The sequence below is a fragment of the Bos javanicus genome, chromosome 24 (assembly GCF_032452875.1).
Source record: "Bos javanicus breed banteng chromosome 24, ARS-OSU_banteng_1.0, whole genome shotgun sequence".
Classification (NCBI taxonomy): domain Eukaryota; kingdom Metazoa; phylum Chordata; class Mammalia; order Artiodactyla; family Bovidae; genus Bos; species Bos javanicus.
Genome location: NC_083891.1, coordinates 61,757,328 through 61,776,465, shown reverse-complemented (window position 1 = coordinate 61,776,465; position 19,138 = coordinate 61,757,328). Strand labels below are relative to the sequence as shown.

Below are 19,138 nucleotides of genomic sequence, written 5' to 3'. Positions count from 1 at the left end.
CTTATTCGTAATGGCCAGAAAGCTGGCAAAACCTCAAATGTCTAACAGGTGAACAAAACAGGTGAAGGAAAGTACAAACCCAAGAATAGTACTTAGAGATAAAAAGGAAAAAACTACTGACAACATGGATTAAACTCCTACACGCTGTGCTGTGCAAACAAGAGACTGAAAAGAATGAGTGTGTGTTATGTAATCCCCTCAGATGACAATTTTACACTATGGATAAATGTAGCTGGGCATCCCCGGTGGCTCAGTGGTAAAGAACCCGCCTGACAATGCAGGAGACATGGATTTGATCCCTGGGTTGGAAAGGTCCCCTGGAGAAGGGAATGGCTTCCCTCTCCAGTGTTCTTGCCGGGAGAATCCCCCGGACAGAGAAGCCTGGTGGGCTACAGTCAGTCCATGGGGTCGCAAAGAGTCAGGCACGACCGAGCGACTAATCGACAACAAATGTAGTTACATCTCAATACAAGAGACTTTTGAAACACTTAGAACAATACGATCATAGGAAATGATAGTAAAAAATACAAAGAAGTGATAGCCAATTATTAAATATGAAAGCGAGTATTTTATTGAATGAGATGGATCAGAACATAATTTCCCTGTGCTATTTCACTTAAGACGAAGATGGATACCGCCAAACACTCATTGGTTGTGTGGCTAACATAAGTTTTCAGCTTTGCTATTGGCACGTTGAATCAGTAAACATTTCCAGAGATGAAACAAATGAGGAATCACCTTCATAAGAGAAGAAATTTTGATCGGATTAATAACACAAAGGTTGTATATTAATTGATTACTACACACTGTATTGGCAAGAAATTTTATAAGTTTCATTCATGGGTTTAACCCAACGTATCTTAAAACTATATAACCATGAAACACTCCAGAGTTTTGGTATTTCCTTGTGTTTGAATAAGTATCAGGAATAACATAAAAATGTGTCCGGTGTAAACTCATAGGTAGAAATATCACATTTAGTTTGAGTAGATTTCCAGATGCTCCTCTGGTTGGGTCTCCAAAAGATCCCAATCTGAAAACAGTGAAAGATTTGAGAAGTTATGTTGTTAGTGAAAAGTTGTCATTACTCCTTCCATCACCTTCCCTTATCTTATCTTCAGAACAAGTCATTCTGAGCTGACTACTGCCCTTCGGATGCTGCATCCTTCACAGCGTACAGGAATCTCTATGAGCCAGGGAAGCAGAAGCCCTGTGAGTGGGCCTGTGCAGTCTTGATCCATCAGTAAAGCAGTTTTGTCTTGGTTGCTCCCAGGCGTGTCTCATCAGGAAGATCTGAGGGAGGCGACAAGCTCACTGTTCTTTTGTGACATGTGGGCAGGTTGGGAAACCTGCCCCTGTGAACGCAGGAGATTCTCAGGTAGCTAAGTCTGGAGACAGAACACAGGCCCTTGAGATGTTGCAGCTTCGTACAGTAATAATGCCTCCATAGGCAGCTGGAAGCTTGCTCCAAGGGGGCTGCGGGGGGCCTTCCAGCCTCACGCAGGGGCTGGAACCTCAGCTGTGACGGTCCAGGACCCCGGTCCGCCGCCGGGGCTCAGTCTCTCTGCCTCCCTCTGCACCGCCCTCCCTTCCACCTCTCTCTCTCTCCCCCTCTTTTCCTCTCCCTGCCTCCCTACACGTTCTCTCTCTCTGCCTCTCTCTCACCAAACACGCACAGCATCTAAACAAGGGAGCTGGGTCAGCAGGGCTCCACCATTAAACACACCTCGGCTTTGGAGCTAAGCCTCCAGGAAGGCCTCAGGAAAAGCCCCTGCCGGGGCAGCCAGTTTCCCGCGCTGCCCTCCCATCTCCACCCTTGAAACGAGGACTTCACCTCCTGGGGCTCTGAACTGCTGCCACGCTTAGTGGCCCTGCAACCAGGAACAAGCCAGAGCGCATCTCTCCTCACCCTTCTGGGTTCTGGGGAGGAGAAGCACCGCCGGAGCCACGACAGAGCCGCCCACACCCGCAGGCCGGCCTGCGAGGCCCTGACCGCCTCCTGCGCGCCGCCCCCCGGCGCCGCGTCCGCTCCAACGCCGCCGCCGGCCCCGCTGCTCCAGGGCCTCGTGTCCTGAGCTCTCAGTGTCCGCGCTGCGCAGGCTTGCTCAGGACCGCATGGATACAGATAAATGTCTCGTGGTCACGGAAAAATACTGCCATGGCTTCTCTCCAGACTCTTACGAGTGTGTAGTTTGGCTGATAGGATCGCTGGTGGTACCGCACTGAAGAGACCTTCCTCTGCCCCCCACACACCCCCCCAATTTATTTCTAATCACAGAGTGTGACCTTATGTGTAAATAGATCATAGACATAGCTAGTTAACATAAGATCGTACTGACTCAAGCTGGGTCCTCATCCAATGACTGGACCCTTCTATGAAGAGAAGAGACACAGGGAAGACGGTCATGTCGAGACAGAGGCACAGGCCCGGAAACTCGAGGAACCACCAGGGAGTAGAAAAGGTAAAGAGATTTCTCCCCGAGAGCCTCGCGAGGAAGTGTGGTCCTGAGAACACACTGATTTTAGACCTCAAGCCTCCAGAAGTGGGAGAGAATGAATACGGTGGTTTGAAACCTCAGTGTGGGCCGCTCACGACAGAGGTCCTAGGAACCTAACACAGTGCCTGGAGAGCAGAGAAGTGCCCTCTCACGCTCCCGTGCCTAAACTGTTAAGTTACGGTAGTTTACTAGAGCAAAAAATCAACCATTTCAGCAATCAAAAATACATTCAAAGAAGGACATGAGCCCCATCAAAACAACACTGTACATCAACATTCAATGAAATGCCCTGAGTTTCAGGATCAAATCTTTTACTCCAAGTACAGGTATTTGGGATGCTTTGTCAGGTGGTCATCAGATGCAGGGAGGAAATCCCTGGAACAAGTTAGAGCCAGGCGTTCCTTGAGCAATGATAGACATTTACTGGGGTCTATGGAGTTGACGTTTTCTTGCTTGGATCACTGAGAAACTGAAGGTGCTGATGACAGCTGTCCCTGGCAGTCCTGGTGAGATATGTGCTAAAGCCAGAGTCACGTCCGGGAACACAGAGCCTGGTTGCAGAAGTCATGGGGTGGGGAAGGATGGTGCTATCGTGGTCTCAGAGTTTGTCTCAGAGGATGAGGCTTAGGAAGTCAGTGGCCACCAAATGTAAAGGAGCCTTGGCAAACCTCCCTTGTCATTAAGTCCCTGCTTCTAGCACTGTGGTAGAGACCCTTCACTAAGCTCAGTACTAAGTCATGGAACATAATTAAGAACTCAATGAATGGAGAGTGAATCATTAAGAAATTATAAAAATAGATAATCAAACACATTATGTGATCACCCCTACATTCACACGGAATCAAGAAGCCTTCTTTCAAATGTAAGAGACCAAGAGTCACTGATTCCTAGTTCATGCACAAAGAACAGTTTCTCTCTTCCTGCATTCTACCAAAAAATTAAGAGACCCATAAAAGCGAATCCTGGAGGCAGTGCGATCTTTCTGATATGATAAGAAGTTATAGAATAAAATGTTGACTAAGGACTTACTCAGTCCTTCCTTAATATATAATTTTAATCGATTCAAGGGGCTTCCCAGTTGGCACTGGTGGTAAAGAACCAGGTTGCCAACACGGGAGACATAAGAGACCCAGGTTCAATCCCTGGATTGGGAAGATCCCCTGGAGGAGGGCATGGCAACCCACTCCAGTATTCTTGCCTGGAGACTCTCCATGGACAGAGGAGCCTGGTGGGCTACAGCCCAGAGGGTCACAAAGAGTGGGAAACGACTGAAGTGACTTAGCAAACACACACAAAATCAATTGGAATGTTAAATGTCAATCAAAAACTGCTGAAAGGAAGGGCTGTAGAAATGGTTCTAGAGACAGGAGATGTGAGAGAGGGTTGGATGGTGCTAAGCGCAGAGTAGGATGACGGTCCCGAGTGGAACTGGAGGCATGGGAATGGGGAGACGGGTGGTGAGAATGAACTGTCTCAGTCTGCCATGACACACCTACAGACAAGACCATTCCCCAACTAAGGGACATTAAGGTAAATCTGATTCATCCTGTTCAGATGCTATTTACATTGTATGGATCTGCATCTGTATGGGAATATTAAAACAGTAATTGATCGTATATGAAACGAGTCGCCAGTCCAGGTTCGAAGCACGATACTGGATGCTTGGGGGCTGGTGCACTGGGACGGCCCAGAGGGATGGTATGGGGAGGGAGGAGGGTTCAGGATGGGGAACACATGTATACCTGTGGCAGATTCATTTTGATTTATGGCAAAACCAATACAATATTGTAAAGTTAAATAAAACAAAATTTAAAAAAATAAATAAATAAAACAGTAATTGGCAGATATCCTGTTATTGAAAGCTTGAAGGGTTTTCTCAAGTAACCAGTTTACCTGCAGATGGGTATGACCACGTGCGTAATAAGAAGGGAGGTAAAATGCCCCCTAGGATGTGCACCTCAGCAAAGCTGGTGAACCTTCACGCCCTTCACAAGGAAGGAAGAAAACAGGAGGAGAGCAGAGGAGCTATTTTGAAGCAACCTACACAGGTATTAGAAATATGTGGGATGGTTCCTGGACATGTCATTTCCTCCTCAGTTTTATTGGATTCTGGGATTCATGATGCCAATGATGTTGGTATATTTAGAAAATACCCAAAGGCAGGTGGCAAGTACTGACTTGCAGAATCGTCTGAGAAGTGCTGAGTGTCCTGTGACAATGTGTGACATCGTGGTGTCTTCACCTTGTCTAATACATGCCAGGAGCACTTTTGAAAAGGAGGGAGAGAAGGATGCGATATGGATTCTTATTTGAACTAACCAAAGTTCCCTCTAAATTTAAGCAGAATCCTTTGCTTTGCATACATGCTCAGTCGTGTCCCACTCTTTGCCACCCTATGGACTGACTGTTGCCCGACAGACTCCTCTGTCGCTGGGATTTCCCAGGCAAGAATACTGGAGTGGGTTGCCATTTCCTCCTCCAGAACAAAATCTTGATCTTCATCAGTTAGTTACTCTTCCTCAAAGCCAGCCTCTGTACCACCAACCTTGGTAACTTACTCACAGGAGGAATCAGCTCAGTCAGTGGTTCCCTTGAGTCCTCGACTCCTGCTCTGTGCCCTGGGCTTCCTCCAGGCCCAGCCGGGGCTCCTTGCTTCTGTCTCTGGGCTCAGAGCCCTTTCTCTTTGAACCCAAAGACGTTCACCTTGCTCTGGCCCGGGGGCTTCCCTGCTCTCTGACAGCGCCCATGATGAAGCCTTGACTGGAGCTCTTACTCTGCATGTTTGTTGTTTTCCGTCCTGGATCTTTTCTCCTGCTATTTCCTTCTTCTTTATACTCAGCTCCGCCATCAGACTCCAGCAGACTCCATCCTCGCTCAGCCCACCCAGTCTCAGCTCTGGGGTCTTTGACCTCCAGTGTCATTCGGGGGTCAGGACACATAACCAGGAGGAGCCCTAAGAGCAGCAGGGCTGAGCTCAGGAATCATCTTTCCGGTTTAGGCACACAGGTCTCCCCTTCCTCCAGCTCGTGTCTCCATCCCTGTGCTTCTGGGACTCTGAGGTGGGTGAGGCTTCCTGTGAGTGGGTGCTGTGCTGGGACTGCAGCCTTGGACCAAGGGCAGTACTGAGTGCCGGGTGAGGAGAGGATTGGAGCCCACACACACGTGCTTTCTCCTAACCTGCTGGAAGTAAAGTGGTGCAGCTGCTGGGGAAGGCAGTCTGGTAGTTCTTCTAAATCAATCAGAGAGTGAAATTCAACCAATCAATCGATCAAGTGTAAACTTACCGTTGACCCACAGATTTCATTCTTAAGTATATGCCCAAGAAATTAAAACATATGTCCACACTGAAACTGCTATTTTACACAACCCTAAAAGAGTATCTGAAACCCTGCCTTCCTCCCTAATGACTGTGGGGTCCTTGGAGGTGAAATTAGGGACCCATTCCCACCCCTTTATATTTTGTGGGAGAACATGATCTCTACTGAGAGGGCAGAAGACGCAGCTTCTTTTCATCTAAACACAAGGAGATTTGTCAGTAAAGGCCCGGAGTCTGTCTACACCTCCCTGTGGGGAGTGGATTCACGCGCAGCCTCCTGGAACCAGCTACCTGCCTGGAGCGCTCACCTGGGCAATTCACCACCTGGGCTTCTGTTCAGCCACTCTGTGGCTCATTTCTGTTATCTGTGAAATGGGGAAAGCCAACTCACCAACCTAAACATGGTACTAACGAGGAAAATGGGTGAATAGAAAACCCCAGTGTTTTGTATTAAAACAGCAGTGTTTAATATTATTCTATTACAGGAACACCAGATGCTTGAAGAGATGAGACTCCAGTGGTGAGACTCAGCCATGCCATTCAAAGAACACATTTTTTCCTCTTTTTTTCTTACAGACATTTGACTCTGTTGTTCTGGTCATGAATCGGAAGTGGGTGTGCTGCAGATCAGGATGATGGAGAAATGTTGTAGTTCTGGAGCTCAAGCTATTTACTTTTCTGAGAAATCTTCGTACAAAAACATTAGAAAACTGCCCTTAAAATGGGTCCTTTTGTATCCGTTGTTCTTCTCACTGAGAGCAAGTGAGTTTGCGGAAAATGAGCTGCCCTCTGACCTTGGCAACCAGGGCACAGCTGGGATTAACCACGAGGACAATGGGGTCACCGGGAGGACCGCGCCAGGGTCCAGCCTCGAGGGGAGGCAGATCACGCCTGGTCTCCACCTACAGCTGACACAGTTTGCCAGTCTCTCTTCAGCTGAGACATTGAGCTATTTTCCCAGGTATACAAAATATTTTTAATGAAAAGCCTTTTCAGAACTTAAAAAAGGTCAGCGTTTCGATTGTTTGTGTTAGAAGTGGTCTTAAACACAAGTCAACATGTATTAACAAGAGAAGAAAGATTTTTAAGGGTTATTTCTGGCTGGGCCTCGTTCCTCAGGGCACGTGAAGAAGCTGCCACATAAGTGTACTGTCATAGGTGTCGGAAAGGCATGTACATGCCTTTCCCATGAGCACGGATGGTAGGGCACAATCTCTTCTGCAGAAGGAAAGGACCTACAGGAGTTGGTCAATAATCTTGTCTTGACTCATAAAGACTTCTTCCTCATGAAGTTGAAGGTAAGTGGTGACGAAATCAGAAGTTGATCTTGAAATACCAGCTGTCTTGGGGCACGGGCGGCGGCAGGTAGAGGTATATATATTCAGGGCTGAGCGCACCCGGCACACAGGCTTACAGGCTGCCTGCCCACCTCTTCTTCCTTCAGGAACACAGGTAAGTGCTTCCAGCAGCTCTGCGCTAACTCAGGAGTCCTTTCTGAAAATAATAATGAATGTGATGTTTTATCGTGCGTGTGTTAAATATTTCCTTTGGTATGATGGTATTTTACGTATTCTGCCACAGAAGAACTTTTTCTCCTGATTTAGTCCACAGGTAATTTACTTATTTCTAAAAGAAAACCCACGTTCCCTCGGGGGCACGTGTATCAGGGGTAGGCTGTCCAGCATCCACAGATCCTTCAAGTAAGGCACGGAGGTACCTGATGGGAGATGGCTGGATGTTACCACATCTGTTTTGCCTTTGAATCTGTTATAAATTCACTTGGAAAGACCTGGAGGCTGGGGAAAATTGAAAGGAAAGAGAAAAGGGGTCAGCATGGATGGGATGGTTATACAGCATCACGGACTCAATGAACATGAATTTGGACAAACTCTGGGAGGTAGTGGAGGACAGAGGAGCTTGTCCATGGAGTGCAAAGAGTTGGACATGACTTAGCAACTGAACAACAACAACACAACCTCTGTTATAAAGCACTTTTTACCCACTCTTGTACAGTCAGTAAGGAAGAAACAGTAAAGATACTCTATTACTTTTTAGAAAAATGTTCTTTAAATACTAATTTCAATAGTTATCTAATTATGAGATGGATACAGGTACATCTCTCAGTTATGAAATGTATAACATCAAGTTTCTATTCTATTTAAGAAACATTTTCTATAAATACGGCTTCCCAGGTGGCACTAGTGGTAAAGAACAAGTCTACCAGTCCAGGAGCTGTAAGCGATGTGGGTTCAGTCCCTGGGTGGGGAAGATCCCCTGGAGGAAGGCATAGCAACCCACTCCGGCATTCCTAATTTCAAGCCTTCTAATTACTAAATGTATACAAAGGAAAAATCTTCGTTGCCAGAAATCCACAACCCACACATAAGGCTTTCTTTTAGAAATTCTCATTACAGACTACCTTCCTTCCCTAGAGTGATGATAAAATGCATCTGATGCTCTTCCAGGACTTCCAGACCACATCCGGCCACCATGAGTTCCCTCAGTGAAGCAATCATCCACCTTGCAATTGATCTGTTCCACCAGATCAGAAAATCAGAGAAGGAAAACATCTTCCTGTCGCCTTTGAGTATCTCGTCAGCCTTAGCCATGACTTACTTAGGGGCCCGAGAAAACACCGCATCAGAAATGCAGAAGGTGGGTGGCAGCTGCCTTTCCATCACAGGTTTGCATGGGTTGTCTGCTGGCTGCTGTGCAGATGACCACAGGTCTGCTGTCCCCGGGTCCCACGGGAAGCTCAAGCAGCCCCACGACTGGGTGGGCACAGAGAGGGGCACGCACTCTCCCACAGGGCTCCCCACCTGCTTCCTGTGCCTGGACTTCCTCTGGGGGCTGGGATGAAGCCCTCCAGTTGCCCAACAACCAGAGGTGAGGCTTTAATGGAAGAGTTCACTGGAAGTGAGGCCCTGACTAAAATCCACGGGAGACCTCTTTACATGTTTCCTCAATGATGAATGAGAAACGAGACACGGTTCTTTAAAGTGGACAGCGCTCAAGCAGCTTTGTGTTTTCCACACACAGACTGTGTTTTTTAAGGATGAAGCTTTCACTCAACATTTCTGTGTGCTTTTTGTTTCCTCTTGAGTTTGTCTCGTGAGGGGCGGTTATTTGGTATATAGTTTTGTTTATGGGTATTCTTTTGTCCTTCCGTTCTTTCTTTTTTACTTACTCTGATGTGTATAGATCGTTACAGACTCCTTGTCCGACTCCCTGCCTTCTCCAGGTCCTTCACTTCAATGAAATCACAGAGAAGCCAAGAGGAACAGCGACAAGAAATCCCGTGAGTCAGAGAGCATTGGATGTAGAGGAGGTCATACATCCAAGAGGGCCGTAGCTTAAACTGGGGATTTCAGATAGACTGGGAAAAGTCCATTTTTAGAGGTCATGCTAGGCAAACTGGAGAGAGTTGTTTCTCAGTTCACGTGTGTGCGCGTGGGAAATCATTTCATTTATGTCCTACTCATTGTGACCCCATGAACTGTAACCCTCCAGGTTCCTCTGTCCGTGGGATTCTCCGGGCAAAAATACTGCAGTGGGTTGCCGTACCCACCTCCAGGGGATCTTCCCACCCCAGGGACTGAACCAGCATCTCTCATGTCTCCTGCATCAGCAGACAGGTCCTTTACCACTGGCACCACCTGGAAAGCCCTCTCATTACACATTACATGCTTATTTACTTCCATGGTAGCTCAGACGGCACAGCATCTGCCTGCAATGAGGGAGACCTGGGTTCGATCCCTGGGTCAGGAAGATGCCCTGGAAAAGGAAATGGAAACCCACTCCGGTACTCTTGCCGGGAAAATCCCATGGACGGAGGAGCCTGGTAGGCTACAGTCCGTGGGATCACAAAGAGTCAGACATGACTGAGCAATTTCACTTCACTTCCCGTCACTTATTTACTTCATATCTTTGTGTTTCTGAAAGGAGAGAAGCATATGCTTAACATCAGGGACTCTGAAACCTGAAGGAGCTTCAAATAGTGATCTGCTGTTCAGGAATGAGGAACATGGCAAAAATACGATGGCTCTCAGCCACAGTGACTCCATCCCAATTAGCCAGGGGCAATAAAAGGGTTGCTGCATCGCACGCAAATACATGCAAATAGGACAGCAGGGCCAGGAAACTCTGGTAAACGCTGGTAAACTCTCATAAAGGTTATATATTATTATATAGAATAAAAATGAGTATATTAATCACAATATGTTCCTATAATTGCATAGACTTAATTAGCTCTTAGATTAAGAGCAATAAGCATATGATCAAGTGTATTATGGAGTATTTTGGAAAATGAATGAGAGCTACGGTTTATCTAAATAGTCTAAAACTCTTAGCCAGAAAGTGAGAGATTCTGAACTGAGACAAGCCTACGTTGAAAAAATTATCTGTATCTCCTTGGAGAAGTTTCTAAGCTCTCTGAGCTCTCCTGTCTTCATGCGAATGGCACTGAAGACTTAGAGATGCTGAGGTACAGCTGTTCCCAGGCTATCTGGCACCCACTGTTCCTACACTGGGAAGTGTGGCCATCACAGTGAAGAGCCACAGATCACAGTCAACAGGTCTTAGAAGGTAATCCCCCAAAGGATATAACAGGGCATCGAATCACAGCATAGGACGACATACAGAGTTCATGTTCTCACACAGCTGGTGACTTAGAAATTCTCTATGGCTCCAGGCCTCCAGGAGCTTATGTTTAGCTGAGACCTTTACCCTAACCGTTGGAGACGACTGAGAGACAGTGCAATAATGGAATGTTGATGCATCTCTAGTTCAACAGAGAAAAGGTTGGAGTGTGTTAGAGCAGGAAGAGAGAGTTACCTGGAAGATTTAATGTAAAGATTAGGAAAGCTAATTCCAGTAACACGCGCGAATTAGGGGAAATAACAACAACCATCATCCCTGGGGATACCCCTCTCCAGACAGGGATCCAACAGACCCCTGGGGGTGTAGAGTTCACATTGACAGAGATTCCAATGAGCTCACTTTTCGACATTTGAAGGTTGAAAGGCCAGGAAATGTTCATCATCACTTTCAAAAGCTTCTGACAGAATTAAAGAAATCCACTGATGCCTATGAGCTGAGTGTCGCCAACAGGCTCTACGGAGAAAAGGAGTTTCGGTTTCTCCAGGTGAGTTTCCTGGTCTGTCACGCCTTTGGTCTGCATCCCAGGTCCTCGGGCCCCATCTCCTACTGAATGGCGGCGGGGGATCAGAGGAGCCTGGGGACCCACACGGGGGAATTTCTCCCAGGGGCGCCGGGCTCCCCGACCACAACCGCACCCGCTGGAGTGTCCAGAGGCTGATAGCACACCGGTGAGGGGGGGCGAGGGATTGGCTTGTGAACTCTGCTTGATCAGGATTTAACACATTTAATTTAATTTGGGAATATCTACATAATTACTGATAAATTACTTTTCATTCCTGCTTCCTTCCTGCTCATGTCATAGGAATACATGGATAATGTTCAGAAATTTTATCTAGCCAGTGTGGAATCTGCTGATTTTAAAAATGCTGCAGAGGAAAGTCGAAAGATGATTAATTCCTGGGTGGAGAGCCAAACCAATGGTAGGTTATGAGAGAGTCACTCATTACAAACCACGGCTGCGTCCCCGCTGTGTGTGAACACGGTGCTGGACCCTGACCGGGCTGTCAGGAGCGGGGTGAGACGAGACTGCAGAGGGTGGGGAGGCCCTGCAGGGGGTGGACGGTCCACGTCATGCGGAGAGAAACGGGCAGGTGGGGCTCCCAGGGCCAGCCCCCTGCAGGCACAGCTGGGTCTGGATGACTGTCTTGTGGATCCCAAGTCTCTGCTCAGACTTCAGGTTAATTCGTAAGTGTTTCTTTTAATTAGAGGCTTAACTTCTGGATTATGATTCCCTAAGAGAAGATATTAGAAAGGGTCCCTTTGCTAATTGGGAAACAACCTTCTCTCCCCCAAACCACCCTTTCTGCAGAAATGACCACCTGCAGTAGGAGGTGTCTGGCCCACGTCCCCCTCCCACAGGATTGTCATAGGTGTCCTCCCCTCCCAGGGCAGGTGGCTGGGCAAAGTCTCCCTGTCCAAAACAGAGGACCAACCTACAGCAACTCAACGTGGAGAATGAAGATGAAGACCCCTCAGGAAATGGTGTCTGCCACGTACTTTAGATTACTGGGTGCATGTTGATTGTCCAGAAGAGTATTCTGGCTACTTCTTCAGAATATTGAGCTCAAATTTCAAAAGACAGAGAGAGAGAAAGGAAGGAAGAACAGGAGAATGAACACAGGCTGGAGGAAACAGGAGAGGACGCGGGGTGGGCAGTGAGGGAAGGATGCAGAAATATGATTCGTGGAAACTGTATCTAGAATCAGGCCATCGGGGCTTCTTGTGACATGACTGATGCCCCCCCACACACAGACTGAACACGAGGGTGACTCCATCAAGCTGGGGCCGTGAGCAAAGGCTCACCTGGTGAACCACTGGGCATGGAGTCCCTCACAGGCTGGCTTGTGTGAATATTTAATCATCAGTTGCAACTTTCTAAACATCTTCCAGACAAACCACTTGTGCCTTTCATGACAGACTTTTGATTTTCTGTCTTTGCAGAAAGAATCAAGGATCTGTTTCCCAACGACTCTCTCAACAGCTCTACTGTTCTGGTTCTGGTGAATGCCGTCTATTTCAAAGGGCAGTGGAACCAGAAGTTTAAGAAAGAAAATACTGTGGAGGAAAAGTTTCGGTTGAACAAGGTGTTGTCTGTAATTAATTTATAATAATGTTACATAGCTCTCTGTACAATGTGAAAGTTAAATACATATTTGATCATTTCCTTTATAACTGCGAGTAGAAGTAGGATCTATCGAGGCTGTCTTTTTTTGCCTTTATTTAGTTGGTATAGGTGAAGAAACTCTTGTCTCTAATTCACAGATTTCCCAGACCATCTCTTAGAAGGAAGATGAGTTTGGTATCTCAATAAGATTAACTTTTTTTTTCTTTTGGACTAATGCCCATTTAGCATTTTTGGCCACATGAATTTATTGCAGGATGCAAGCAAACCTGTGCAGATGATGAAACAAACCAATAGTTTCAATTTCATGTCACTGGAGGACGTGCAAGCCAAGATCCTGGAAATCCCGTACAAAGGCTCCGAGCTAAGCATGATGGTGCTGCTGCCCGATGAAGTAGACGGTCTGCAGGAGGTAAAACCTGGTGCCTGTGGCGCTTCATGCTGCTGCTTACATTGCTGGCGACACAGCGCCTGTGCGGGCTGCTCACAGAAGCAGTGCTCACAGAATGCTGGTGATGTGCCAGGAGAGCAAAATACTGGAGTGTGTCATTTCTTCTCTGTTGAGTCTAATGGAAAATCATGAAGGAGAACTTGGCATCCTGTCACTTTCCAAAAAAATAGACCTTATAGTGTGATATGGAAGAATATGTAGAAAATCTTAACTTCACAGGCCCCAGTAATACTCTGAGAAAACTAGAATGCCACTTCAAAAAGTAATATGCTTGGCTCACATGTGAATATTTTGCAACCGTCAAAACTTCACCTACTCCAGTCTATTCATTTGAAGACAGGGGAGACTAAGAGTCAAATGTAGGTGACTCTTTCACTCATGAACAACATCAAACAAAGTAAAACACTGCTGAGCTCCATTCTGCAGGCTGAATCACGTGCTTCGTAGAGAGCAGACAAACCAACCTATCTTGATGCTCACTTTCTATTCAGACGCATTCTCTCAGAGTTCTTTGGAGCCTCATTGCTGGGAATTTAAAAAAAAGTGAATCTTCCTTTTAGCATTGTTATATTGGTTCAAGATAATTTGTAAAGAAACCAATAACAATATCCGGCATGTAAAAGTCATTCCATAAATGGCCATCTGCAATTACTGTAATAGCCAATGATGCTGAATTTGCAGTGAACTTGCCACACGTAAAATATATATGCGGTAGCTTAGGGACTAACACACGATGCCTAAAAATGTTAACTAAGTAAACACATACACTGAATCTCTACTTCATGGTGGTATTATGCAACAATTTAAACTTGATCAGAGAAACATATCTATACAGAAAACGTTTTCAAATAGGTCAAGCAAGTAAAAGGAATAATAATGGGTTGTACACTATAATTATATCATGCAAAAACTATGCACAAAAAGACATTAACAAGACAAGACTATTTGAAAATGAAACATGTAGTGATCTGGCAACTTAAGAAGTGAAGATATATAGTTCATCTTTTACAAAATAAATTTATTTAATCGTTCTGCTGTTATGTATGGATATATATACACATATATATACAGAAGGCTCAGTTTATCATATAACTATTACAAAATATTCAGCTTATAGTATACAATGAGATTACATGCAATATATAAATATATGTATATAATATAGTGAGTTTATATGTATAATATAACTGAACCTCCTGTATTCATGTTTACTGTGAAGATAATCGTTTTCCAGACAATTCAATCCTAGGTTAGGTGGGCTCCATGACCGCTGAGAATCCTGACAGTTGTTCCTTTTCCACTGTTACAGCTTGAAGACCAGCTCACTGCTGAGAAGTTAATAGCGTGGACGAGCCCACAGAATATGAGGAAGAGACAAGTGGACTTATACCTGCCTCGGTTTAAAGTGGAAGAGAGCTACGACCTCGTGCCCACACTGCAAGCCCTGGGGATGGTGGACGCCTTCCGTGGTGGGGTGGCCGACTTCTCGGGCATGACCGGGGGACGCGATCTGGTGGTGTCAAAGGTCTTCCACAAGTCCTTTGTGGAGGTGACCGAGGAGGGCACGGAGGCCGCAGCTGCTACTGGTGTAGAAATTATTGAAAGAGCAGGAAGAAATTCTGAGAGCTTCCGCTGCGATCACCCTTTCCTGTTCCTCATCAAGCACATCAAGACCAACAGCATCCTCTTCTGTGGCCGAGTCTCTTCCCCTTAGACGTCCTTGGGCAGCGGCCACACTCGGGGACATTCAGAGAGCTGTTCCCGGAGCTAGAATGCTGGTGTAACAGGTTCCCTTGGATTCGTTTTCCTTTCCAACCTCATAGTCATCTCTAAGAAAATAATCTCTGAAAGAGCATGTCTGTCCTTCTCCCTCTCTTTCCACAAACACATGTAAACCTACTCTATTTCCCCATGGAAGCTCCCATTTGGACAAAATGTTCAACATAAGATAAAAGGATATATCAATATTCTATCTTCACCTAACTTTGACATAATATATCTGCTGTTTCAAAAATCACATCTATTATTCAAATCTACTCAGCCAGACCTCCACATTTATTTGAGTTTAAGTGATATGGGGGACGCTTACCAGCTGAAAATGTTTGCTCTGATAAAACAGGTGATCAATAAAACAGTACTTTTTCAGTTTACTTGGTGCTTTTCTTTTTCTTCCTTCTTTCTTTTCAACAAAGGGCAAGTGGCCTGCCACACATTGGAAAGATAATTTGGAAACATATGAATTTATAAAAAGAAAAATTCAAAACCAGAGTAGAGCATGATAAGCCTGCAGAAGTAGGCTGGAACCAGAATATGAAAGGATTATAGCGCATGTTAAGATCTGGCCGCCTCAAACACTGGAAGGAAAGTGAACCAAGGAAAACTCTCCTGCCTCACGGGTGGGGACACAAGAGTGAGACGGGCTTCGCAGGTGCTGCAGCAGAAAGAATCCGCCTGTGATGCAAGAAACGCAAGGGACGTGGGTTTGATCCCTGGGTCGGGAAGATCCTGAAAGGTTGTTGTTGAATCACGCAAAGACGCTGGGATTCTTGGCCCCCGGAGGAGAATTCAATCCGGGGCCAGAGACTAGGCTTGATCACTCAGAGCTTTTGTGTATTAAAGTTTTATTAAAGTATAAAGGAGATAGAGGAAGCTTCTGACATAGGCATCAGAAGGGGGCAGAAAGAGTACCCCCTGCTAGTCTTCAGCTGGACGTTATATAGTCACTAGCAGTCTGTTAATGAAAGAAAGGAATGTCTTAAAACTCAGAATGGCACCAGGCCCCTCACCCATAAGATGCATTTTGGGATAATCTTGGCACCAAATGGTTCATCCTGGGCCATAAAATGATTAACTTGAATCTTGAAGAAGGGCAGATCACCATACAAATAGTTCCGTTTACATAGATTAGGGGAACAATATCTGAGTATAACATACTGGTTTGTCAAGTAGGTTCTGAGCCAAGAGGCGGAACTTGAAGACAAGAGTTTGGGGTAAATGTGTAGTACATTAGCATAGCCTAAGACAAACATTCCCATAAGAAAATGGCATTGGTTAACTCAAGGTTTGAGAATAGTTAACTTCAGGTGAAACCAGGTGTCATTATGGCAACACAGTATTTTAAGAGAAACCTCTTTTTAAATTTGTAGAGAAGGAAAAAGTATCGCTAGCTTGTTTCCTCCTGCCCCTTAAGAGAGAGAAAAATGTCTGACACTTGTAGGCTATTTCCTGCGTTTGGAGACCCCTGGCCTTCCTGCCTGTTACCCTCTCAATCCCCTGAAGAAGGAAATGGCAATCCACTCCAGTATTCTTGCCTGGACAGAGGAGCCTGGCAGGCTACAGTCCGTGGGGTCACAAAGAGTTGGACATGACTGAGTGACTGAGCATGCAATCGTAACTTGGAAGTGAAAACAAGTAGGACCATGTGGGACCTTCCTGGTCACAAAATCCTTTTCTTGTCCCAGTTTGTTATTTGTAAGAAAAAGGTTTTAGTCTCCTAGGTTTTCCTGAGTACCAAAGTGAAAGTCGCTCAGTTGTGTCTGACTCTTTGTAACCCCACAGACTATACAGTCCATGGAATTCTCCAGGCCAGAACACTGGAGTGGGTAGCCTTTCCCTTCTCCAGGGGATCTTCCCAACCTAGGGATTGAACTGGGGTCTCCTCCATTGCAGGCAGAATTTTGACCAACTGAGCTCTGAGAGGAAGCCCTTGCGTAACAAAGGGCAGATTCAAACAGTTGCTGATCAGGCAAGGGAGGAAATGCAGAAACAAAGAAGGAACAATTAAGAAACTATAGCGCAACATTAAAATGGGATCCTGGTTCCCCCTCAAGGGATATACATACAGTACACGTTTGAGCTTTTCTGCAGGAACTAAGCCCCGCCCCCCTCCCAAGTCGGGGATGGTAACTTCCTTCTGGCTGAGCAAAACTTTCCTAGAGCACCACCCTGCTAACAACCAACTGGAAGAGAATCACAGGCCCTGCAGCGCTCACCCCAAATTTTGCTTACAAAAAGTTCTCCCTCCAAATCACCGGGGAGTTCAGTTTTTTGTTTTTTGTTTTTTTAGCCCACGCCATTCATTCTCCTTGCTTGCTGCTGCTGCTGCTGCTAAGTCGCTTCAGTCGTGTCCGACTCTGTGCAACCCCATAGACGGCAGCTCACCAGGCTCCCCGGTCCCTGGGATTCTCCAGGCAAGAACACTGGGGTGGATTGCCATTTCCTTCTCCAATGCATGAAAGTGAAAAGTGAAAGTGAAGTCGCTCAGTCGTGTCCAACTCTTAGCATCTCCTTGCTTAGTCCTTCAATAAACCTTTCTCTGCTCCAAACTCTGACATTTCAGTTTGTTTGAGCTCTCTCTGATGGGGCACGCAAACTTGTTTGACTCAGACAGTAAAGAATCTGCCTGCAATGCAGGAGACTCGGGTTCAAGCCCTGAGTTGGGAAGATCCTCTGGAGTAGGAAATGGCAACCCACTCCAGTATTCTTCCATGAAAAATTTCATAGACAGAAGAGCCTGGCGGTGTTCCGTCCATGGGGTCACAAAGGGCTGGACTGAGCGACTGATAAACAAACACACACAAAAGGATAGAAACTGTCAGACTACATTTAAAAGCGAGAATAAAGGGTGTAATAAAGAGTGACTCATTTTTGATAATTGACTATTGACAACATTCTGTGGTTTAGTCACTGAGTCGTGTCCGACTCTTTGCGACTCCATGGACTGTAGCCCACCAGGCTCTTCTGTCCACGGGGTTCTCCAGGCAGGATTGGGGTGGGGTTACCATTGCCTTCTCCTGACAACATTCTAGTCCCACCCCTTTTTGTTTCCCTCTAACCACCCCCACCCTAGACACACACACACACACACACACACACACACACACACACAAAACTAAGCCAGCTGGCAAGGAAAGGCCTGGAGCTCCCTCCCCCGGTACCTGCAGGAAGTGCAAGCCAAGCAAGCCTGACCATGCCCAGGAGCCCTTCCCCAGGCCAGCTCCTAATCATGGTCAAGCCCTGCAGGCTCTCGGTAGCCAGGAACCCTGCCACAGGCTCCCCAGAAACTTCATTACACGAGGAATTAACATTTTTGTATGGAATCATTAATCTCAGTATCCAACCTTTTTTTTTTTTTTGATGGGGAGTCCGTTTTACATCCATGGGATAACCACAACATCCCAGTCTACGATGTCTACTTAAAACAAAAATCAGGACTTCCCTGGTGGTCCAGTGGTCAAGAATCTGCCTGCCAATGCAGAGGACACAGTTTCAATCCCTGGTCCAGGAAGACCCCGCATGCTAGGGAGCCACAGCTGCTGAGCCCCTGCCCCCGAGAGTCTGTGCTCCACAGCCAGAGAAGCCACTGCGTGAGAAGCCCAAGAACGGCAACTAGAGAAAGCCCATGGCAGCAACACAAACCCAGAGCAGTCAAAAATAAACAAAATAAATAAATAAGTCTTTTTTTAAAAACCTCACTTAGGAACACATACAGGTTAACTGAAAGGATGGCAAAAGGCACAGCCTGCCGACACTGGCCATATGAAAGCCTAATTGTTTACATTATTATTAGACAGATTAGACCGCAGGAGGGGGCTATTGTCAGGGATAAAGAGGTGGTGACATGTGATAGAAACAGATCAGGGGACCAGAAGAGGGTCTAGAAGCAGATCCAGCATGTGTACGTGTCACAAGGATTCCAAGGCACTTAAATCACCTGAGGATGAATGTAGTCTTTTCAGAATACAAGTGGCTGGAACGACTGAATGTCCACATTAATAATAATGAGCCACTGAAGAGGAAAAGTTAAAATTTTACATAACCTCCTTCTCCTTCTGCCTCTGTAACTCAGCTTGCCCCTTGCAAAGTCTGGATCACATAGGTCACGTAGTCTCAAAAAGTGGGGACTTTCAATACTGGGAAATGGACTTTATCTCACTCACCCTTGTCCTGCTCTTTGCAATTGCCCAGCCCCTGCAAACCTGCTTAATCGTGCCCGTCCATATAAAGACCAGACATCCCCCTCCCCATCTTGACCACTGTCCCCACGCATGAAACCTGTGCGTGGATGATTTGAGAGAATAGCATTGAAACAT

The 19,138-nt window shown here is 46.2% G+C and overlaps 1 protein-coding gene across 1 annotated transcript; it reads left to right on the top strand.

Annotated features, from left to right (window-relative positions):
- The first annotated feature begins 8,075 nt into the window (after positions 1–8,075).
- On the top strand, positions 8,076–15,196 carry LOC133237837 (serpin B4-like). Its single transcript, XM_061400392.1, has 7 exons — positions 8,076–8,469; positions 9,056–9,112; positions 10,829–10,957; positions 11,276–11,393; positions 12,415–12,557; positions 12,852–13,007; positions 14,356–15,196. Exons 1-7 carry the CDS (start codon positions 8,305–8,307, stop codon positions 14,758–14,760), a joined length of 1,173 nt encoding a protein of 390 aa, XP_061256376.1. The 5' UTR covers positions 8,076–8,304; the 3' UTR covers positions 14,761–15,196.
- The last annotated feature ends 3,942 nt before the right edge of the window (positions 15,197–19,138 follow it).

What these genes read in the sequence shown, in the direction of transcription:
- LOC133237837 (XM_061400392.1), top strand. Translation starts at nt 8,305, where the DNA reads ATGAGTTCCCTCAGTGAAGCAATCATCCACCTTGCAATTGATCTGTTC. An exon ending in AAAAGTTTCGGTTGAACAAG is followed by an intron (nt 12,558 to 12,851) that starts GTGTTGTCTGTA and finishes AATTTATTGCAG; the next exon opens with GATGCAAGCAAACCTGTGCA. An exon ending in AAGTAGACGGTCTGCAGGAG is followed by an intron (nt 13,008 to 14,355) that starts GTAAAACCTGGT and finishes CCACTGTTACAG; the next exon opens with CTTGAAGACCAGCTCACTGC.